This window comes from Nicotiana tabacum, chromosome 11 (assembly GCF_000715075.1).
Source record: "Nicotiana tabacum cultivar K326 chromosome 11, ASM71507v2, whole genome shotgun sequence".
Classification (NCBI taxonomy): Eukaryota; Viridiplantae; Streptophyta; class Magnoliopsida; order Solanales; family Solanaceae; genus Nicotiana; species Nicotiana tabacum.
The window spans coordinates 171,665,616-171,689,889 of NC_134090.1; the positions used below are offsets into that span (position 1 = coordinate 171,665,616).

The window sequence follows — 24,274 nt, forward strand, 5'->3', positions numbered from 1 at the left end:
AAAATTTCAGGAAAAAAAAAATCTTTTTTAAATTTCTTTCTACACAACCACATAAATTGGAACATAGGCAGTATAATTTAATTCCAGAAGGGAAGAGATTGGAATCTTGTACCTTTAGGATGAAAGAGTCACCACTCGGATCTATATTACTTGGAAAGTTGGCTAATTATACAACCTTCCGTATGGTTTATACTTTATACTAGTCGTACTTGTTACCTCCACAGTTTTTAACATTATGTACATCTCTTTTATATTGTGCTGTGAAGAATTTCAAAAAAAATAAAAATTGTTTCCTTCATTAATGGTCCAACAAAGAATTGCAATTCTCATCTATGATAGCTTCATTTGCCTTACCACTGTGTCAATTTGAGTCACACATGGGAAAAGTAAAAGGATTTATTCTTCCAATTTGTTGCGTTTAATTTGTCTTTGCACATGTCCTCAAGCATGACAACTTGTCTAGTCCATATGATCAAAGTGGCTAGTTCACAAAGAGAGCTCCAGTGTTCAAATTATACTGAGGAATAGTTTACAGTGGTATGCTTTACTTTCTTGAATGTTTTAGGTGAAATTTGGATAATCTTTTATAAAAGTTTTAAATTCTTTAGGAAAAATAAATTTTAATTGGATGACTTTTATAATTGTATTTGTATTGGATATTTTTCTAAGGTAGAAACTTAAGATTGCAATTACTACTTGCTTGAAACTTGAAATCTTAAATTAAATTGCAAGGTGAAATAATGGTACTCAATATAAATATTTACAATTTTTTGAGGATAAAATCAGAAGAGGTTATTCTATCTGAATAATTTACATTTACATAAAACGATCCCAAAAGATGAGAACATCACCCCCTCAATGCTGAAAGATAAAATTATAAATCAGCAAAGACATGGTAAGTTTTAGAGTCAACTGCAATAAGCTTCAATGCAGCTACTAATGCAGCAACTGCTATAAAACTAAAGAAACAAATATTAAGCCAATGCCAACTCTTCTGTAATAATGACAACTTTTTTCTCCTAGAAACAAGGTACATATGATTTGGAAGTATAAATGTGAGTGGAAATACACTAATAGCCCCAGTTAGACTCATGAAATCTCCCAGAAAAGGTAACAAAGCAGAGAGGAAAGTTGTAATGGCTATATAACCACCTCTAACAATAATTCTGAATCCCAAGTTTTTGATAGCCAGTGCACTCCCTTTAGTTCCATATCTTGTGTCCAAGAACTCGTACGTCGGACTCGCAAATATCTAGAATCATATATAGAATCAACATTCAGTATGCTAAACACAAGTAGAGATATAGCAGGTATATGCTCAAACACTAATCTAGATTTATAGTGGTAAGTTCATAATGAGTCTAGTATATACCTCTCTATAACAGCATCTCTATATAACAATCATTCACTATAAAAGCCAAGTTTTTCTTGGAACCGATTTTTATGTTATATTATAATATATGTTTTCTATAACAGAACTTCACTAGAGCAGCCAAAAATATTGAAACAAACGAGGCTGTCATAGAGAGATTTGATTGTAAATATACAGTCAAATTTCTCTATAACAGCCTCGAAACAAACAAGACTGTCATACAGTCAAACCTCCCTATGATAACCTTGTTTGTTCTAATATTTTTTGGCTGCTATAATGAAATGTTGTTGTAGAGGATATATATTATAACATAACATAAAAATCAGTTCCTAGAAAAACTTGGCTTATATAATGAATGACTGTCCTATAGAGAAGTTGTTATAGAGAGGTCTGACAAGCATAAATTTTTTGCATATGCACTTATGGATCGAGCAGAGAGCAATAGGTTCAGTTGAACGAGCTAAGATAAGAGCAGAGTGATAATTACATGCAACGCGATGATAGCTTGCAAGAAAGCAGCAATGTTAGCGATTCCCTTCAACCAAACTGGACCGGAAACATTGTTCAGCAAATAGGAAGATGCATTGGATCCATAAGCCCAATATCCAATGTAAGTAACAGCATGCATTGGAACAATGCCTAAAGTAAACTGAAAGTTAAGGGCTTTTATCATGTTCTTGACAACAGGTTCTCTTACAGTAGCCTATAAGAAAGACACAAGAGATGTGAGAATTAACAACAATGGAGATAACAAATTCAAAAGTATCTGTATGTAAGGAAACGACTATAAGACTTTTACAATGCTCTAGAGAAAGTATCTATAATTGTCATCCTTCGTTCATAACTTAATGGGAACTGAAAGCGTGTAGTTGGTTATAACAGTTAGCACACTAAAGGGCAGCCCGGTGTACTAAGCTTCCGCTATGCATGGGGTCGGAGAAGGGCCGGACCACAAGGGTCTATTGTCCGCAGCCTTACCCTGTATTTCTGTAAAAGGCTGTTTCCATGGCTCGAACCTGTGACCTCCTGGTCACATGACAAAAGCTTTACCAGCTATGCCAAGGCTTCCCTCCGGACAGTCAGCACACTATCACACAAAATTGAATTATCAACTCAAGTCAGGTAATTCACTACTTTTGACTTCATAATAAGACAGGCTGTTGACCGAAAAGATCATATACATAATAAAGTTATCAATTTCTAGGTCAGCTACCTGTATCTCTGGAAGCATTCCTGTGTTGTATGCAAAAACAAGATTTGCAGCAGCACCAATTGTTGCCCAAATCCTACTACTTTTGGTTCCTGGAATGCTGTAGTCTCGAGGAGGTGCCTCAAGACCTGCAATTCAGGATATTTAGAAAGTATGAACACACGCTGAGACGTGATCAATTTTATTTTCCAACAACAAGGTACAACAGAAAGGAAAACAAATGCAGCAGAAAGGAATAATTTTCAATGTGTGCATGCATTGAAAATTGTAATGCATTTGACTCAAGAGATTAAGGAATCAGAGGCATACCGTCTTTAAGAGACAACACAAATGCTATACAAACATACACTAGACTGAAGAATGTTGAAAACCCAAGCCAAACCCTTAAAGCTGACAAATGGGGTATAGCAATTGCAAAAAAGACACAGGCGAATCCAGCTAGTGCAATGGAGTATGGTAGTTTAATCTGATGGTCATCCCTAAAGAGAATATGGAAAGCCTGCAATCAAGTAATTGGAATCATCCCATCAGAAAGCCGATGAAGCTTAAAGATAAAATCAAAGAAGTGAGAATTTCTATACAACAACAACTTCGCCTGAGTCCTAAGCAAGTTTAGGTCGGCGCTATGAATCCTCACTTCTTTCTTCAAGCTCATATCATATAAAGCAAGAAGAGCAAAGCAATGAAACTTGCATTTATACTTGACAAAACACATTTTCCGTGGTCTGCAGGGTCCGGAGAAGGACCTCACCCCAAGGGGTTGTTATGTAAGCAGCCTACCCTGGTGCAAGCATCAGTGGCTAATTCCACGGCTCGAACAAACGGAGACAACTTTGACCGTTGCTCCAAGGTTCCCCTTCTAGACCAGGAAAGTTACAGAGCAAATTACCTTCAAGGCCTGTCCGCCCAAAATGACAAAACCAGTATTTATCAAGAACAGATTTGCATACTGTAACGCCCAAACAAGCGAATAGGCTGTCGGTCCTGCAGCAGCCAAAATCCCATTTTAAGACCAATGGAATCAAAACCAGATAAGTCGCAAAGGAGAAAATCAATTGAAATGCAAACTTGACTATGTATTTGATAAGTTTTCAGCAATGCGTACCGTATACGAATCCTGCAAGATCTCTATATCTGATATGCCTCTTTCCCCCGTATTCATGGAGCTTAGCGATAAGAGTACTAGCATATAGCGATATAGCTGATGATAAAATTAGACCAACCACACCGCCAATCCAACCTAGAGGAACCATAATTATTCCAGCATATCCGAGAGCAAAAGCACTGTTGACACCAGTGCCCAAAACAATTCCCACCTGAAACCATGAATCTGCAGTCTCCCCAACAGGTGAAATCAGCACATGATTTAAGGCAAGAATCATACTGTACAAATATTAAATTATAGAGTACTTGTTCTTGTCTCCGTTTTCTTCTCCTCGTACACATCTTAATGGGATTGTAGATAACAATATTAGTAAGAGATTCAATGTTTTGCCAACAAAATCAACTTATTTTACAAGGAAAATGGTTCAATTCAGCAGCTAGAATCTTTTAGTAATTCTACACTAAACTATCTGATCACATGGGACATAATAATACTATATTTATAAAAATGGTCCGTTTCATTCTTTTTGGATAGACTAAAAAGGAGAGAGTGTCATATAAAATGGGACAGATTGAATATACATTTTGAAGGTGGGTGCGCTCAAACTTGCTGTACATAATCTAACAATAACAAGAAGATGAATGGAAATTGGAAACAAGAATTTACGAATTACAGAGTAAAAGAGAAAGAGACCATTACTAAGTTGGTGGGCAGTATTAGGATTATCAATAGCCAATTTGTCATCAGTATGATTTTTTGGGAGAAGGGGTTGGTTCAATGGAGTCTTAGACATCTTTCACAGAATCACAAAGGCTAAGAGCAAAGCAAAATACACTTAAATCTATAGCCTCTTCTTCTATGGCACTTCTCCTCTGTATTCTTTGAATTCTGCACAGAAATAATAAAGTTTCTATTTTTTGCAGAAATATTTGGGAGTGCAACTGTCCCACTTGTTTGTCCCATGATTGGCTAGTAATGGGGTGCTTGTTTATGTCGTTATCTTTCACCTTTTCAGTTATTTTGCTTAGGTTAGTATTAAAGATTCGTTCACAGAAAGAAGACAATCTGATATCAATTTATTGGGGGTGGCAACAAATATGTCGTCTGCTTCAGTGGGACACGCTTTCTTTATTAGTTTTTAAAAAAATGACACATTTCTATTTAAGAACCTAACTTAGGCTTTCTATTTTAATTTTAATGAGAAGTTTTATAGATTACAAAGATGTTATGGTACGATTAAATCCAAAAATTTCAAAAAATTTTATTTTTTTTCCTTCAAATTTCGTATTGAGTTAAATTATGTTACTTAAATTAACAGAGTGATCAATACATTGGAGAATACTTTTGAAAAAAAAATACTTATATATTCCAGCTGGAAGACATTTTAGTTATGATTCACAATAAAAAAACATAATAGAAAATTTAACTACTATTTCCCATGTCATTATTGATAAACTGATGGTAACATCTCATCTAACCATTAGAATAAGAATTCATTTTCTTTTCCCACTTTTAACATGTATTTTATTTTAAGCTGTAAAAGAAAGAATTTAAAATACATCTTTTTCTGTGTTCAAAAAGCATTAGTAACAACTAACAACAATTGATAAGTTACCACCATGGGATATGGAGGGATGGTTGTGATCCCTCTACTCTTAATTAGAAATCTCAAGTTCGAGCATGAAGAATGGAGAAGCTCTCAGGAGAAAGTGTGTTCCCATTAATAGATTTTACACGGTGCGAATCTGAATTAGTCGAGCAAACAAGTTCCAAATACCAATGTTATTTGTGGCTTGAATTATTTCCTTGTATTTTTAGGAAACCCATAGTCCCTATAGGTTTAGGAAAACCTATTGTCCTAATAGATTTGGAAAAGGAAAACCTATAGTCCTTGTCAAATTGGGAAATCTTTCTCATATATGTTTGGGACCTTTTGGGATCTATATATAGGGGTTGTAGTTGGGGATTCTATAGATTGTATTGTGCTTCTTTTCTCATTCATAGTGAAAAACTCTCTCTGCTTTTGCCCCGAGGATTAGGCTTGGCCGAACCTCGTTAAATCCTTGTGTTGATTTTTCTTCTCTATTTGCTTTGTGTGTGATTGTGTGCTAGTTAACCCACGATATTCCGCAACAATTGGTATCAGAGCAAGGTTCGAGTTTCTACACATAATTTAGATTTAAGATGTCTTCATCATCTTCAACAAAGTACGAAGTAGAGAAATTTGATGGAGGTTCTAGTTTCAGTCTATGGAAGATTAGGATGAAATCGTCCTTGGTATTACAAGGATTATGGAAAACAATTGATGCTGATTTTCCTGAAGATATGAAAGAGACAAAGAAGGAAGACCTGAAGGAGAGAGCTTTGAGTGCGATCTTCATGAGCGTTACAGATAGCGTTCTTCAGAAAATTGCTGAAGAAACTTCTGCAGCAACGGCATGGAAGAAGCTGGAAGATTTGTATTCTAAGAAATCGCTGACAAACCGCCTCTACCTGAAAAAGAGGTTATACAATCTCTGTATGAACGAAGGTACACCTGTTAAAACTAACCTTGATGAGTTTAATTCAATTATAATGGACCTGAAGAATGTGGATATCAAAATTGAGAGTGAGGATCAGGCCTTGATTGTGTTATGTTCTTTACCACAGTCTTATGATACTTTTGCCGATACACTGCTATATAGGAAAGATAGCATTTCACTAGAAGATGTTAGTAATGCACTAAAATCTAAAGAGTTGAAAAAGAGCTTTCCAGACAACAGAATTGAGGGCGAGGGTCTTGTGATTAGAGGAAGAACACAACAAAAGACTTTAACAGGAAAAAGGCAACCTCAAGATCAAAGTCTAGAGCAAGGAAGTAAAACTGTTATGAGTGCGGGGAGCAAGGTCACTACAAGAGAGATTGTCCTAAGCTGAAGGAGAAAAGAGGGAAGCAGAAAATAGATAATTCGGCAAATATTGTTGACACTGGCAATAATTCTGATGATAGTGATTATGTAGGGGAAGTTTGTGCTGTGAGTTCTAGTCATGGGCAAAATTCTTGAGTTCTTGATTCTGGTGCTACTTTCCACATGAGTCCACACAAGAATTGGTTTGCAACTTACAAACAAATGAGTGGAACTGTCTATATAGGAGATAATAATCCATTACCAGTAGAGGGGGTTGGTAACATCAAATTGAGAATGTTCGACGGAATCATCAGAAACATTGAGTGTTGGCATGTTCCTCGGATAAAGAGAAATTTGATTTCTCTTTCGACTTTGGATGATCAAGGGTATAAATTTCACTCCGAGAATGGAATACTTAAAGTGTGTAAAGGCTCCATGGTACTCATGAAGGGTAAACTACATTCTAAATTGTATCATCTTCAGGCCAGTGTAGTTGAAGGGGAAGCTACTGTAGCTTCTGGGAAAAGTGATCTGAATCAGTCTCTGTTATGGCACTTGTGACTTGGCCATATGAGTGATAATGGATTGTCTTTGTTGAGTAAGCAGAATTTGCTGAATGGGTACAAAAATCAAGCTTTGAATTTTTGTGAGCATTGTGTGTTTGGTAAACAGACAAGGATAAAGTTCATCAAGAAGGCCGAGCACAAGACCAGAGACAAGTTAGATTATATACACTCTGACTTGTGGGGTCCAAACAGAGTTCCCTCCAAGAGTGGTGCCAGGTATTTTATGACTTTGATTGATGATTACTCAAGGATGGTGTGGGTGTATTTTCTGAAAACAAAAGATAAGGCATTTTTGACATTTGTTAAATGGAAGACGATGATTGAGAGGCAGATAGAAAGAAAAGTTAAGCGTCTTCGAACTGACAATGGGTTGGAATTTTGCAATTCTGAGTTCGATAATTTCTGCAGCAGGGAGGGCATAGTGAGACATCGCACTTGTGTCGGAACACCACAACAAAATGGTATTGCAGAACGTATGAATAGAATGTTTTGTGATAGGGCACGAAGCATGCTTTCACACTCATGTGTTAGCAAAGATTTTTGGGCTGAAGCAATCAATACAGCTTGTTATTTGGTCAATAGATCTCCATCCACAGCTATTGAGTTCAAAACTCCTTTTGAGGTATGGTCCGGTTCGCCTGCTGATTATTCAAATTTAAGGATATTTGGTTGTCCTACTTATGCTCATGTGAGGGATGGAAAACTTGAGCCGAGGGCAAAGAAGTGCATATTTCTAGGGTATGCAACTGGAGTGAAAGGTTATAAGTTGTGGTGCATAGATCAAAAAACTCCAGGGCTAATTATCAGTAGGGATGTAACATTCAATGAATCTGCCTCACTGGACTATCAGAGGGAGAAGGCAATAGCAGAAACAGATCGTGGTGTCAGTGACCGCGTAGAGCTAGAAATTGAATCTCCACTAGCTCAGCCCAGTAGTTCTAAAGTAGAGGAAGTAGAGGAGGTGCAAAATATTGATCAAGACAATAATGTTGATGCACCTGCGCAACAACCCTATAGCATTGCAACAGGCAGAGAGAAGAGAGTGATCAATCCACCACAAAGGTTTGCAAACGTAGCTGATGGTAATTTTCTTGGATATGCTAATTTTGTGGAGTTCGCTCTGTCTGTTGCAGAGACCATTGATGTGCTTGAGCCTAATAGCTATAAAGAAGCTATTTCTAGTCCAGAAACAGATCAGTGGGTTGGTGCTATGAGTGAAGAGATTGAGTCTCTTTATAAGAATCAGACATGGAAGCTTGTTCCATTGCCAAAGGGACAGAAGGTACTAGGCTGCAAATGGATTTTCAAAAGAAAAGAGGGCAATCCAGGGGTTGAAGCATCAAGGTACAAGGCAAGGTTAGTAGCTAAAGGTTTTTCACATAGGTAGGGGATAAAATTACAATGAAGTATTCTCTCCAGTGGTAAAGCATAGCTCTATCAGGATCTTACTAGCTTTGGTGGCTCTTCATGACTTAGAACTAGAGCAGTTAGATGTGAAAACTGCATTTTTGCATGGTGAGTTGGATGAGCAGATTTATATAAGTCAACCCGCGGATTCATTACTCAGGATAAGAAAAATCATGTTTGCTTGCTTAAGAAATCTTTATATGGTCTGAAACAGTCGCCTAGGCAGTGGTATAAAAGATTTGATACATTCATGATTCAAAATGCATTTTCTCGAAGTGCATATGATAGTTGTGTGTATTATAAAAAGCTTGAAGACGGCTCTAGTGTATATTTGTTGCTATATGTGGATGACATGCTTATTGCTGCTAAAAGCATGTCACATATTACCCGATTGAAGAAGCAACTAGGTGAGGAGTTTGAGATGAAGGATTTAGGTGTTGCAAAGAAGATATTGGGGATGGAATTACTCGAGATAGAAGGGTTGGAAAGCTGATGTTGTCCCTAACGGTCCTATATTGAGAAGGTCCTCAAGAGATTTAATATGATAGGTGCTAAATCTGTGTCCATTCCTTTTGCTTCCCATTTCAAGTTGTCTGCAGACATGTCACCAAAAACAGACGAGGAGATGGAACAGATGTCTAGTGTTCCATATTCGAGTGTTGTAGGCAGCATTTGTAGACACCTGATTTTTGACCCTCCCCGAGAATTTTCACATTTTTAGCGTGAATATGTGAAATTGGGTCTAATATAGCCATTTTAACTATTTTTACTTTATTTCGTTGCAAAAAGAAAAATTACAAAATATATATGTATAAATTTTAGTTTGTGTATTTCTCATAAACTCGAAAAATACAAAAATTGCACTCTACTTTTGTACTTTATATAATTTCGAAAATAACCAAAAATATAGTTCTATTATTGTTTTGTAGTCATTTTAATTTTTAAAAAATACAAAAAATATTACTTTATATTTTTATCCTTATATAAAAACGAAAATTACAAAAAAATAGTTTTATTAATATTTTGTAGCTATTTTAAATCTTGAAAAAATGTATTAAAAAAGATATAGTTTTGTTTAAATATTAGTCTTATTTTTTGTAGTTATTTTGCTTACATAGGATTAGTCGAACAACGTCGTGTTCTTAATCGGGTCCGGGCAAAAGGATAATATTCGGGTTCAAATTACCCGCTTTTAGGCCTAATTTCGGACCTAGCCCATAATAATCCGAGTCCACCACACATGAGGGGACACGCGTGGGGAACACGGACGGAATCCCATACACGGGGAACCCCACCGCGCATGGGGGACATGAATCTTGGACCCCTACACACGTGGGGTCCGTTGTCTTGGCCAAAGCTACAAAGGCACGCGGGGGGATTTTTAAAAAGAAAACTGGGGAAAGAAAGTGGGGGACGACTGTACATTCTTCTTCTAAAAAAGGGAAGAAGAACGAAAGAAAAGAAAAACCCTAACGCTCCCTCCATTGAAACCAGCCCGGTTTCCTCCATCGCCACCATCGTTACACCCTCAACCTTAACCCAAAACCACCACGAAAACAACCAGTCCTACACCCAAAACCACCGTCAACCTCCAGCTTCCCCCCCCTCGTCGTCACTGTCCAACCAACGACCAAACGACCACTCCGTCACCTTCCCTCCGTCGACCTACTGTCACAACCAAACAGGCCCGTCACCTTCCCCCAACACCATGACCAACAGCAACAACCTAACCTCCCGTCAAAACCACCATCTCCTCACGTCCAAACACCAACACCAAACAGGCCCGTCACCGCCCCCTCGACCTTACCGTCGCCACCAGCTTCGTCGTCACCCTTCTCTCTTCCAGGCCTCCATAACCCTCGGCCCTACTGTCAAAAACCAGTCGCATCACTACTCCCTCACGGCGTCACTACCCCAACGACCACTGCTGTTCGTCGTCCCCATGTCCAGCGACGCCTCCGGCCAATAAACACTGCCCGTCGACCCCACAGTCCATCAGCTTCACGCCAAGCAGCCCTGCGGCTGTTTCCCCTATCCTCACGCCACTAGTTGAACCGGAGTTCATGGAGGTGAGTTGCTCGACCTTGTGTTGAAGTCGAGTTCCAGTCCAAAGTCCAAAAGCTGAGTCGAGGTCCGGTTCGTCGAGTTTGTTCTGAGGTTTCGTCGTTGTTCCTCGTCGAGCGAGGTCAGGTTCGAGTTCCGCAGGAGACACTGTTTGTCGTCCTGAGTTTGCCGAGGTTCAAAGGTTAGTAAACCTCAAGTATTAGATAAGGAAATGTTACGTTAAATGTTCGAAGATGCAATATAGAAATTGGTATGATAATTTTCTGCTTATGTTTTCATTTTTGCTCATTTTGCGTTATGTGATTTTTGTTTATCCGATGTCATTTAATTAAATTGGACTAATTGTTCTATGACACGAGTTTGACATTAATCTGTTCGTCATTTCCTTGCTTAGGTCATTCAGACAAAATTATTATTAGTACATGCTCTTACTACTCCCGAAACACTCATTCGCTAAACTCCTTTTATTAAAAAACTTCTAACAAGTTATGGGATTTTAATGGTAAAGAGGCTTTGAGTTTTAGTATTGTTAAAAGCATGAAAATGGCATCCTTTTAAAAATAAATAAATAAATAAATAAAAAACGAGACTAGCTTCGCCAAATAAAAATGTACAGATTGCGGAGCCCTCACAAAATATATGTCTTAAATACTTAGATTCCGGGACGGGCCGTTTAGCAAATTTCACGGCCCTACCCAAAAATAATAATGCGCTAGTTTGCTTTAGGCGCGCCTTTAATAATGCTATCTCCCTAAACTCGGGTGCACATTTATGTGACCCAAATCCAAATCTCAACGAAATCGAAATATGTCTCTAATCACGGGTGCATTGATTGTGACGTGGTTTGAGATGCATTTCCATGACGTTGCAAATTCCTTTAAATAAATAGAATGAGACGAGCCTCGACAAACAAAAAATGCACAAGCTGCGGGGCCCTCTAAATGTATATATTAAAACACTTAGAATTCGGGACAGGCCGTTTAAGCGAATTTTACGGCCTTCCCCAAAATAACAATACGCTAGTTGCTTTAGGCGCACCTTTAATAATTTAACCTTCTTAAACACGGGTGCACATTGATGTGACCCAAATCTAAATCTCAACGGAGTCAAAATGTGTCGACGACCACGGGTGCATGGATTGTGACGTGGTTCGAAACGCATTTTTCACGACGTTGCAATTCTATAAAAATAAATGATAATAATAAAAGCGGTTTAAACTTAATAAAAGCACGTAAGTCATAACATATATTTAAATCAGATATTTAGCCATTATAACAATTTAAGCGACCGTGCTAGAACCACGGGATTCGAGGGTGCCTAACACCTTCCCTCGGGTCAACAGAATTCCTTACTTAGAATTTCTGGTTCGCAGACTTCATTTGGAAAAGTCGAATATTTTCCTCGATTTGGGATTCAAGATAAACCGGTGACTTGGGACACCAAAAGCCAAACCTTTCCCAAGTGGCGACTCTGAATTAAATAAATAATCCCATTTCGAATATTGTCACTTAAATTGGAAAAACTCTCTCGCGCATTTAACCCTTCGGGGAGGGCGCGCAAAAAGGAGGTGTGACAGCATTATGTATGCTATGGTTTGCACTCGCCCTGACATTTCACATGCTGTTAGTGTTATGAGTAGATACATGGCGTGTCCTGGTAAAGAACATTGGCAGGAGGTGAAGTGGATCTTGAGATACTTGAAGGGTACTGCAGATGTAGGCTTGACTTTTTACAAAGACAAGTTGAGTGAATCCTTAGTTGGCTATGTCGATTCAGATTATGCAGGGGACTTGGATAAGAGAAGATCTCTGACAGGCTATGTTTTTACTCTTTCTGGTAGTGTCATCAGTTGGAAGGCGACTTTGCAGTCTGTCGTTGCTTTGTCTATCACAGAAGCTGAGTATATGACAATTACGGAAGCAGTTAAAGATGCTATTTGGCTACAAGGCTTGGTAAGTGATCTTGGACTAGCTCAGAAGAAGACACAAGTTTTTTGTGACAGTCAAAGTGTCATTCATCTTACTAAGAATCAGTTGTTTCATGAGCGGACGAAGCATATTGAAGCCAGACATCACTTTATTCGAGACATTATATCAAAGGGGATTGTTAAAGTGGAGAAAATGTCTACGCATGATAATCCAGCTAATATGATGACCAAGGCAGTCCCGGCCAACAAGTTTAGGCATTGCCTAGACTTGATTGGTGTGTGTAGTACTCAATAGAGCCCTTGCGAGGGCTGAGGGCAAGGTAGAGAGACGTTGTTCATGTTGATGAAGAGAATTCAAGCCAAGAGGAAGATTTGTTATTTGTGGCTTGAATTATTTCCTTGTATTTTTAGGAAACCCATAGTCCCTATAGGTTTAGGAAAACCCATTATCCTAATAGATTTGGAAAAGGAAAACCTATAGTCCTTGTCAAATTGAGAAACCTTTCTCATATATGTTTGGAACCTTTTGGGATCTATATATAGGGGTTGTAGTTGGGGATTCTATAGATTGTATTGTGCTTCTTTTCTCATTCATAGTGAAAAACTCTTTCTGCTTTTGCCCCGAGGATTAGGCTTGGCCGAACCTCGTTAAATCCTTGTGTTGATTTTTCTTCTCTATTTACTTTGTGTATGATTGTGTGCTAGTTAACCCACGATATTCTGCAACAACCAACTTTTAATGTCAAATGATTTGCCGAGTACAACTTGTTGGGAGGAGTGCTCCAAACAAAGACGTCATTGTTGTTGTGACCATCTTCTCCCATTTTCTCACTTATGCTTAACTTCTTATTTTTAGGACAACTATTTATAGGGAAAATCACTACTTTCCTAACATATATGATAAAAATATTTCCTTTTTATGAATTTTCAAAGGGAATGGTCTGAGCTTAAGCATTTATGCTTGCAGCCTGAATGTTGTTTTTATAATTAAGATGCTATGCTACAGTAAAAAAAGAAAAGGATATTAATCATGAGTTTATGCTTTCTGGCAAAGAGCATATGAGGGGTAAAAGATTTGGTTTTCTCGATTTATGTATATCATCCTTACGCAGGGGTCATGCTAATTTTCTATGTATCGTTTCAATTTTATCAAAAGTGCCAAAGGAACAATAGCGTATATGGGGTAGTTCGAGCCCCCTCCCCCCGTCCCCCTTACATTTATAATTATCGTTTCCATAACTACAAGAAGCAAAAGAAGTTGTTTGACTATTGACACACTTTGCAAACAAAGATGAACTAACTGTATTATGAGGAGACACCTTGTCATGAAATTGTATAAAAGAGACTAGATGTAACACATGAAGTCAATTTGCACATTTACTAATAAATACCAACTGACCTTTCACAATCAAAACTTGATTTCCTTTACATATTTCATCCAACATCAATCTGAATCAGTTTTACAATATCATTCGTCCAATGTACTGACAAACATATACCTCACTGAGGCCAAGAATTAAGAAAAATGACATAAATTTGAATGCTAGTAGAATAACATGAGGGACATTCCCCTCCAAATAATGACTTAAAAAACTACAAATCAGCAAATGCGTGGTAAGTTTTCGAGTCCACTGCTATAAGCCTGAATGCAGCTACTAATGCAGCAGCAGATATGACACTAAACAAGACAACATTTACCAAATGCCAACTCCTTTGTAACGACGACAGTTGCTTTTTCATGGCAATAAGATACATGTGATTCGGAAGAATAAACGTGAGTGGAATCGAGCTGATAGCACCAGTGAGACTCATGAAATCTCCCAAGAAAGGTAACAGAGCAGATAGGAAAGTAGTAACCGCTAGATAACCTCCTCTAACTAGAGTTCTAAACGCCAGGTTCCGAACAGCAACTGCACTTCCTTTAATCCCATATTTTGTATCCAAGAATTCATATGTTGGACTCGCAAATATCTACAATAAGCAAAATAAGGCAATGTAACATGAGAATGGAGTATTAATACTATAGTGAGTTGATTTCTTTAAATGGACGGTTAACTGTAGTTATCATTTTTGTGCGCGTAAAAGTTTTTTATACTACAAGTGTATGTTAGACTTGTTAGTATTCTGTATCCGAAAATTAAATTCTGGAAACACAGTGTTTCTTTAAGGAACTTAATCCCCTCCTAGTACCCGAGATTTAGGATTATTTCCTCCAAGGATGTAACGGATTACCCTCACTGCTGTAGCAGTAAAACCCCAATAACCAAAGAACTCAAAGATAGATTGAAAATCACACTTACTGTTGTTTTCTTTATAAAGAAGGATAATTCAGAATTTTCGTAAGGAAATCCTCACCAAATCCGAAGCCGAGCAATGATGACGAGGAACTTGACTTCTTCTCAACTCTTTAAGATATAGAAAAAGTGCAATTATATATATCACCTAACAAATGAGCTTTTCTCCACAATGTTCATTTTCCCCTCCATTTCCCGTTCACACTATTTTTGAACTAAAAACCCAACAGTATATAGAAGTTAAACTCAATACGGTAAGATGAAAGTGGAAAGATTATTACATGTAAAGCGATGATGGCTTGCAAGAATGCGCTGATGTTAGCCAGTGCCTTAACCCAAACCGGACCGCTGACATTGTTGAGTAAATAGGAAGATGAACTGGATCCATATGCCCAATATCCGACGTAAGTAACAGCATGAACAAGCACAGCCCCTAAACTAAACTGAAAATATAAGGCTTTCAACATGTTGTCAACAACAGGTGCTCTCACTGTAGCCTGTTAAGGAAAAAGATTTTTAAAAAATTAGTCAAGAAAAAGAGGTCATAGACTAGATATACTTCAGTCAATTGCAAATATTTTTGGTACAGAGCTGAGTTTATTAATGACCAAAGTGTTAGGATCGAAATAATCAGGTGTCATGTGGATATATCGAATATGATAAGCAAATCAGGACAAATCAAATATGATAAGCAAATCAGGACAAACACCTAACAACAAGTTTATTGATAAAGTTCTCCATTCTTCACAAGAATATATCGAATTCGAGGTTAGTTACCTGGATCTCTGGAATCATTCCGGTGTTGAATACGAAAACAATATTTGCAGCTGCACCAGCAGTTGTAAAAATTCTGTTTATCTTTGATCCAGGAATGCTATAGTCCCTAGGAGGAGCATTCATACCTGCAAATACGCAGATAGTAATCAAATATGCCGTATTGTAAAAGAATTTCACATATCTGGTGTTGTCGTCAGACGTAGAGGAGAGATGCATACCGTCTTTAAGAGCTAAAGCAATGGTTATAGTGAGATAAATTAGACTGAATACTGATGAAATCACCAGCCAAGTCCTTAGTGATGACAAGGTGGGAACAGCAATGGCGAATAAAACGCATGCTAATCCAGCAATCGCGATGAAGTTTGCTAGTTTCATATGAACATCATCCCTAAAGAGATGGTAGAAAGCCTGCCAATCATAAACAAAATTGTTTCAGAATCATGTCTACTAATTAACAGATTTAATAAAAATTAAATCTGTTAATTCCGCATTGATGGAAATTGAGATGAAGTGCTATATAAGGCAAAATACAATTTCACACAATATGCAATCGTAAGGTTAATTGGGCAAAACCAGACAATATGTACCATGAGCTTGGACTCTGACCACGGACGGAGGTTAAAATAGCACGGTCTAGCCAGTTTTCGGACTGGTCATTCAAAAATAGTCGGCGTTTGCCAAGTCATTGAAAAATAACTACTATAATGCTGCAACACAGATCGGTCCAACATAATATACTGGAGTTCGGTGCACCTGTGTATGAACTTCCAGCATATTATGCTGGACCGGTATACTTTGCTGGCTCCAGTATAATATACTGGAGACTGGAGCACCGGTGCTCCAAACTCCAGTATATTATGCTGGAGTCAGCAAATTATATTATACTGGAACTCCAGTATATTATGCTGGAGTATTTTTCCGGATTTTGAACAGTGTTTTCGTTCAGATTTATCTTTACATGAAAAGTAGCTAAATTTCGATAACTTTTGAAAATGTGGCTATTTTTGAATGACCACTTGTAAATCTGGCTATTTTTGAATTTCTCCCCTAGACGGAGCTACGATTTCGGTTACGGGTTTGGAAGAACCCATAGCTTTGGCCCAGATTCAGTATTTGTGCTAAATAATCCACTTAATATGTATAAATAATTTAGGACAAATATCACTTTTAGCCCGCGGTCGAAGCTATTTATATCCGGTAGCTGCAAAAGTGTATAAAATTTGTTTTATTTTTGCATCTAACATACAGAAATGTATATATACACAAAACATATTAGTTTTTCAACTATTATTTTGACAGCGGCTATATAGTGTCATTTTACTAGTAATTTATCCAATACCTAATAAGTTACCGATTCTAAAAATCCAAAACCCATATAATCAAAATCCTATCTCCGCCAGTGACTCTGACATGATAACAAGCTCACAGATTCTCAGACAGAGGAACAGAGGATAGGGGAATTCATCCTACCTTTAAGGCCTCTCCACCTAAAATGATGAATCCAATATTTATCAAGAAAAGATTTGCATACTGCGATGCCCACACAATTATATAAGCTGTCCGACCTGCAATATTAACCAAGTCTCAATTTCAACTATAAATTCAAAGGAATTAAAATCTTGTAAAGCTTAAGAGAAAAGAATGCAGGCTCCGCGGAAGGGTCGCACCCCAAGGGTGTGATGTAGACAGCCAATCACTGGCCTGGCTAGTTGCTTCCAAGGCTCGAACCCCTAACCTATAGGTCACAATGATACAACTTTCTCTTGTTTACTTGTTCTTACCATACATAAATCCGGCAAGATCTCTATATCTGATATGCCTCTTTCCACCATATTCATGAATCCTGGCAATAAGAGTACTTGCATATAATGATATAACTGTTGATAAAACAAGACCAATGACACCACCAGTCCAACCCAAAGGAACCATGATTGTGCCTGCATATCCTAGAGCATAGGCACTGTTGATACCAGTGCTTAGAACAACTCCCACCTGAAACCATGAATCTACATTTTGCAAAACAGAAGACTCCACATTAAAATTACTACAATTAAGTAAAAATAGAAAAAATAAATATACATAAGAGATTGGACATTGCTCTTTTTTCTTATTCAACTCCTAGATCTCGGTGTAACTAATTTTTACACCACCACTTATTATGGTCAGTTGCCTATAGAGTCAAATCTCTCTCTTGTTCATATTTTTTAGCTGCTATAGTGAAGTGTTGTTATAAAGATCATATATTATAACATAATATAAAAAAATTGGTACCAATTATGAAACTTAGCTGTTAATTATAATGAAGTGATGTTATAATCTAAAGATTTTTCAATATTATCAGTTATTTTTAACCTATAATAGCTGGTTAGTTACGATTTTATTACATTATCAATTAATGTTTATCAAGAGTTTTATCTATAATTACCTAATAAGTGATATAAATATTTTTTACATCGTCAAAGACATAGAACTTAAAATCTTATGATACTACACTTCTCCAAGAATATCCTAAAAGTAAGCCAAAATTCATGAGCATATTGTCTCTCAAACTAATAGACCATATTCTTGAGATCATATCCATTCGGAGGGAAAAAGAATACGCAGTTTGCCAGTTGCAATGGCAATTGTGGTATGAGCTATTTCCAGGTAAAATATGGTAAAATTTTATCTGTGTGCCTATGGACCAAACCATATCAACTTACAACAGTTAATTGTTGATTTAATGAGTTAAAGAATATATATTTACTAATTATGGTTAAGTGAGAGAAGTCAATGTGCAAATACATGTTATAAATTTATTGGATTGGTATAAATATCAAATACGAATAAATTTTTACGTAAAAATATTGTACGCACTCAGTATTTATACCAAATTAAGTGATTTAATCATAAAAGTTTATAGTATGAGCTAAAATAATCATTGATTATACAATATAATTACTTAAATAACAGATCAACCACATCTACCTTAAAAATGTAGATTGGTGGCAGTACAATGTAGCACAGGACAATAGCTGGTATTGGAAAAAAATATACCACATAAGAGACAAACTGGCAGGGGGCTATACTCATGGAGGATGGCAATCAGGAACATGAAAGTATACAATCAAAAAAGGCTATTCCTGGCTGAAGGGGAACCTGGACACATGCCAATGGGGAAGATGGGTCTGGAACAAACAAAACATTCCAAAACACTGCTTTATTTGTTGGCTGACTATGCAGAAGAAGCTGCTCACAAAGGATAGGCTAGCTCGCAGAGGAATCAACTCAGATGGTCTATGTGTACTATGTGGAAGTGCACCAGAGTATGTTGAATGCTTATTCTATGAGTGTCACTTCTCCAAGCTATGCATCACTGAAATACTCCAATGGTTAAAGATAAGGATCACGAACTTTGAAGGACAGTTCCTATGAAAAAGAATAGCCAGGAAAATGGGAGGCAAATTGAGTAGGAAGTTCTAATATGCAGTATTGGCAGCAACTAATTACCATGCATGGAAAGGGAGGAATGAAGCCCTGTGGCAGAATTCAGTTCCTAGATCACATAGAGTATGCGAGCAAATCAAAGAAGAATGCAGAGTTCGAGTGGTGGAGATACTCAGCAAGCGGAAAAGGGACAAGGATAGAAGATGTCTGGCAGAGGCGGACTTAGGATTTGAGTACGACGGGGGTACCATTGTATGCTAATTACTAGCGATAAAATTTGGCGGGAAACTCTTTGAAAACTCAATGATTATGATGACTTATCATCCAAGTACAAATAAAAAGAAGTTCTAAAGAAATAGAAATCATAGAACAAAGAGAGATTTCTTCGCAAAATAGATGTTACGGAAGGGAAGGTATTTGATTACTTAATTTTATTCTTTTTCAAATCTCTCCCTTAAAATTGAAAGCCTCAAATGGCAATTTATCGCGCTTCAGAAGTAGAAAAATGGAAATCCTAGTTTAGTTTTAATATATAATAGTCAACTTACTTAATTTTATTCTTTTTCAAATCCCTCCCTTAATATTAAAAGCCTCAAATTCAATTGATCGCGCTTCAGAAGTAGAAAAATGCAAATCCTTCTTCCACAACTTTCTTCAACAATCACTTTGACAAATTAGCGGATATTCGTCAACTCTGACTTGACAATGACAACTAATTAAGAGTTTGAGGTTTTTCTTCAGTTTTTTAACTATTAGCACACCCTTAATCTTGATTTGTTTAGTAAGTTTTTTTTTATTTATAATTTTTGAAGTTTAAACACCGTTTTGATCATAGACCCCTTTTTTAATTGACAAAAAGCTAGAAATTTTAAAGTTTGAAACAATTGACTATTATATATTAAAACTAAACTAGGATTTGCATTTTTCTACTTCTGAAACACGATAAATTGCAATTTGAGGCCTTTAATTTTAAGGGAGAGATTTGAAAAAGAATAAAATTAAGTAAGTTGACTATTATATATTAAAACTAAACTATAATTGAATTCAAAAAAAGATCAAACTAAAAAAGTGAAGCAGGAGAAGGTGGTGAAACTGGGTTTTGGACCCACGACGTCCAGCAAAGCTAGAAACTTAAACGCCCCCTCAAAATCACCCCTCCAGTTCGCCTCTTTTTGTCTGGGGGCACACAAAAAATATTTAAGGGGTCCCAGTTGTATGCATATATATATATATTTTGCCAAGGATAACAGGGTCCCGTGATCCCTCAACCATCAACGTAGGTCCGCCTCTGATGGCTGAAAGAAGTATATAAATAGATAGGAGATAGGCAGGACAAATACTTGTACAGAATAGGATAACAAGTAGACTTACTTGTGTTGAATTTGGCAAATCCCACATCGATGGTTTAGCTATTTGGTAGGGAATTTTTCCCTATAAAAGGAGGCCTAATGTTTAGGATTTAAACACACCTCTCATTTGCCTTCTTATCTTCTTAAGACATTTGTATCTTCTCTCTTTAGTATTATTTCACTTGTATTTTTGGAGTGGAATAAAATATTGGCTGTGTCCGAGGAAGTAACTAGGCAACATTGGCCGAACCTCGTAAATTCTGGTGTTCCTTTTATTGTTGCTTTATTGTCTTATTTATTATTTAGCGGCTGTCATAATTATTGGTATAGTAGTTGTGACTCATTCACACTATATACATTTGGCTTCCGCAACAACTTGGACAAAGCTGAGTAAGTGCGGGACTTTCTTTATATAGCTAGAAGCTAGAGTTTTTTCCTTCGTTGTACTTGTTCAGGAGACTTTTTCATTCCACCAAAAAAAAAATTACTTAAATAACACATGTATTTATTCATAAATTTTGTACAAACACAAGTGTTCTTTTTCTTGTTCTATATCGTGGAAGATAGTGAACAAGTCAGACACCAAAAAGAAAAAGAGTAGGGAAAATAGAGCCTATAAAATGTGCAGTAGAGAAGCTTTTCTTGTTTCTCCATAGCAAATTTTGTATCTAATTATCTTCCTACGAAGCTTTTAATGCTCAGACATACGTTTTCAGGCCAAGATTTTTTTAAGTTACGTGAATAATTTTTTTTTTACCTATCTATACTACATATGAAACTTATTTACCCTCCCTAATTAAGCTTTAAATTAATTATATGAGCATATACAATTTACTAATTATATACAAATTAGTATTAGTGAATATCCCTTTATATTAAAAATAGAATATGGAATCAGTTATTTCCCCATCCCTGCTCTCTCTCTCCGTCTCTCTCTCTTCTTCTCTGTTCATTCCCCAATTTTTCTTTCTTTGTTTTACTCTGCTTGTTATCCTCTCTTTTTTTTTCCCTTTAAGAGAGTAACTTAACAATTTCCTTTCATGTTGCACAATTGGTGTTCGAATTAAAATTATCAATCAACAAATTTTTAAAGGTGTTTGACTCTTTGAATTTGATTTTAGGTTTTCAAAAAATATTATTTGTTTGGATTGGGCGTTGTTGCAAATGATTGAGAAAATTCTATGAAGTTTATATCTCGATTTTGAGGGTATTTGGTGAAGATTAGATTTGATTTGACTGAATTTTCATATTGAAATTCGAAGAAGAAGCAGAAGAACACACCACATACGAAATATATACAAATCATATACAAAATATATCCAAAAGACATATTGTATAAAATTTGTATGAAAATTATATTTGAGTTGTCTGATGTTGTAGTTGTATTTAATTAGATAAGAATGATATATGAAAGTTGTAGATTAGTATATTGTATAATCAGTTGTATGAAATTTATTTTTAGTATGTACGTTGTTGTAGATATATCAAATTTTGTATTAAATTTGTATGAAATTTATTTTTCATATGTATGTTGTTGTACCATACATTATTCTTTTCTTAAAATAAGTAATTATGGCAAACAGAGAGAAAATTGCGCTAATTATAGCTTAAATAGGTAATACACAATTGGAAAGAGTCTTATTTAGATGGAAGGACAATTTGGGCTTCCTTCCCTTCAGTTATGTCATTTTTCAAGCAAAAAAGTCTCCTAATTTAATGCATTAATAAAAGATTCTATATAAATTGTAAGAAATTTTTTGGATAATTTTGGTAAATAAATTTTAAATATTGTATAGCAAAGAAAAAATCCCATAAAAAATTGGAGAGGGAGTTCAGACTAGGTACAAGTTCCATCACTTCGAACAATAGAGCCCAAACGTGTAGTACCTTCGGTATATTATCTATCTTTTAGAATTGATAATCTTTAATATTTGTCTAAATTATCCTTAGTATATATCTTAAATATTTTGCTTAATTAACATGTACTAAATGACTTCTTTTAGAAGTTAGGATAGAATATAGCACAATTTTGATTTGATGATGTCAGCAGTTCAATATGACTGCTCTTTGAGATCTTGTCGTGGCGTACGCAGGATTTTTCATAAGCGGTGTCACAATTTAAAGAATTGAACAAATAAATAACTTATTGTAGCTGTAAGCGGTATCATTTTTTATATTTATCCCTAATATTTTTACTTTTCTTATACATAACTAATAAAAAATTTCGACCGGTATCCCGTAGCACCGCATAGTACAAGGTGTATACGCCCCAGTTTGAAGTGACAGACGTTGAAAAGTTTGAAAATGATGCTTATAATAAAGAAAAATTACTCTCTTTATAATAATCTCCGGAAGGTTTCACTTTCCACAATTATTATGTTGACTCACTGTTCTAAAGATGGAAACAAATAAGTGCAAAATAAAGCAAAACATCCATATTATTTTGACTCGGTGTTCTAAAAATAGAAACATATAAGTGAAAAACTAAAGAAAAACATCCACGTCGGATTAATATTAAAGTTTCATATTCTTTTGGTGCAACAAGGTGAATTTTAGTCCGAATAAATACTTACTCGTATAAGGTGTTTACACCAAACTAAATAAGTAATATATAAAAGACAAGTTTCTTGAATTCATTAATTTGATGTAAACATTGAGCGCAAATAACTTTTTAACTGCTAGGTAGACATTGTTAGCAGGAACACTCCTGCAACTTCATCAAAGTATGTGTTACTAAAGAGTTGGAATGATAACACTTTTTGTATGCGTTTAGACAAAATTCAAATTGAAATTGAAAATAAAAAGTTTATTTGAAGTTGAAATTGAAAAAAAGATTATGAAATTAGTTGAGTAGTTATGTATTTGAACATAAACTTCCAAGTGAAAGTTAAAGTTCTATGAGATGAAGTTGTAAGATTAGTAAAACTTCAGTTTCTTAAATCTTAACTCAAGACTTCATCACTATACTTCAACTTTGCAATTACCATTTCTTGTTTACGTCGAATATTTTCTTGTTATGGTATACTTTTCACTATTAACAAAGTGGAAAAGGATAGCCCGATGCACAAGGTATCTCGCGTTCATCCAGGGTTGGTGGGAAAGGCCACATCCTATGACTCGAACACATGATCTATAGGTCACAAGTTCACGCAAGGTTCAGGGAAAGACCACACCCCATGGTTCAAACCCGTGACCTCTAGGTCGGAGATAACTTTACCATTGCTCCAAGATTCCTCTTCTTATTAACATGACGAAAAGAACCAAAAAAAATAACAAAAAAGGAAAAACTAAAGATGAAATGAAACAAAGAGAAAGATCAAAGAGAGAACCTGTTCCAACTTGATGAAGAGTTTCAGGAACTTCAACTTCTAAAGCCACCATATGATCATCATTAAACCTCTGTGAACGTGATGGAGTAGAAATAATTGCTACTTCATCCCTGTATTTATCTTCTCCCATTTTTCACACTGATTTTAATTTCTTGAACAACTAATTTTTCAATGAAAAAACTCAAAAATACAGTTCAGAATCCAGTTCTAATTTGGATATGAATGTGAAGAGGACAAAGCAGAATGGCTGAGTGATACCTTTTGCACGTAAAACACAATGAAATGAAGCATTTATAGTATGAATTGATCTATAATTATTGGTGGTTGGATGGGAGAGTCGACAAATTCTTGTTCCTACTATAAATATATACTCCCGTTGCCCATTTTGCATAATTTGGATTTCGAGAGTCAAATTACCTTATTTTGATTGAGAATTCGGACATAAAAATTTTAAGCTTTTTTAAAAATAAAATAAAATGTATACATTTAAAAACTATGTAAAAAATACCTTGGAGCAACAATAAGGTTTTTTTGTATAACCTATAGGTCACTGGTTCGAA

At 36.0% G+C, this 24,274-nt stretch overlaps 2 protein-coding genes and 1 non-coding gene across 3 annotated transcripts; all 3 read right to left on the reverse strand.

Moving 5' to 3' along the window:
* Window positions 1–855: 855 nt before the first annotated feature.
* LOC107822320 (proline transporter 2-like) lies at window positions 856–4,637 on the reverse strand. Its single transcript, XM_016648850.2, has 7 exons — window positions 4,381–4,637; window positions 3,688–3,912; window positions 3,472–3,566; window positions 2,892–3,081; window positions 2,586–2,710; window positions 1,860–2,075; window positions 856–1,252 (listed from the first exon to the last, which is right to left on the reverse strand). The coding sequence occupies exons 1-7, from the start codon at window positions 4,478–4,480 to the stop codon at window positions 875–877; spliced, it is 1,329 nt and encodes a 442-aa protein (XP_016504336.1). The 5' UTR covers window positions 4,481–4,637; the 3' UTR covers window positions 856–874.
* An 8,968-nt stretch (window positions 4,638–13,605) lies between these two features.
* Window positions 13,606–13,707, reverse strand: LOC142166760 (U6 spliceosomal RNA). The gene has a single exon (XR_012697137.1). It is a non-coding gene; the product is annotated as a U6 spliceosomal RNA (small nuclear RNA).
* A 191-nt stretch (window positions 13,708–13,898) lies between these two features.
* LOC107815416 (proline transporter 2-like) lies at window positions 13,899–24,052 on the reverse strand. The gene is made up of 7 exons (XM_016640988.2): window positions 23,715–24,052; window positions 17,392–17,616; window positions 17,081–17,175; window positions 15,829–16,018; window positions 15,611–15,735; window positions 15,115–15,330; window positions 13,899–14,510 (listed from the first exon to the last, which is right to left on the reverse strand). Exons 1-7 carry the CDS (start codon window positions 23,842–23,844, stop codon window positions 14,133–14,135), a joined length of 1,359 nt encoding a protein of 452 aa, XP_016496474.1. The 5' UTR covers window positions 23,845–24,052; the 3' UTR covers window positions 13,899–14,132.
* Between the last annotated feature and the right edge of the window lie 222 nt (window positions 24,053–24,274).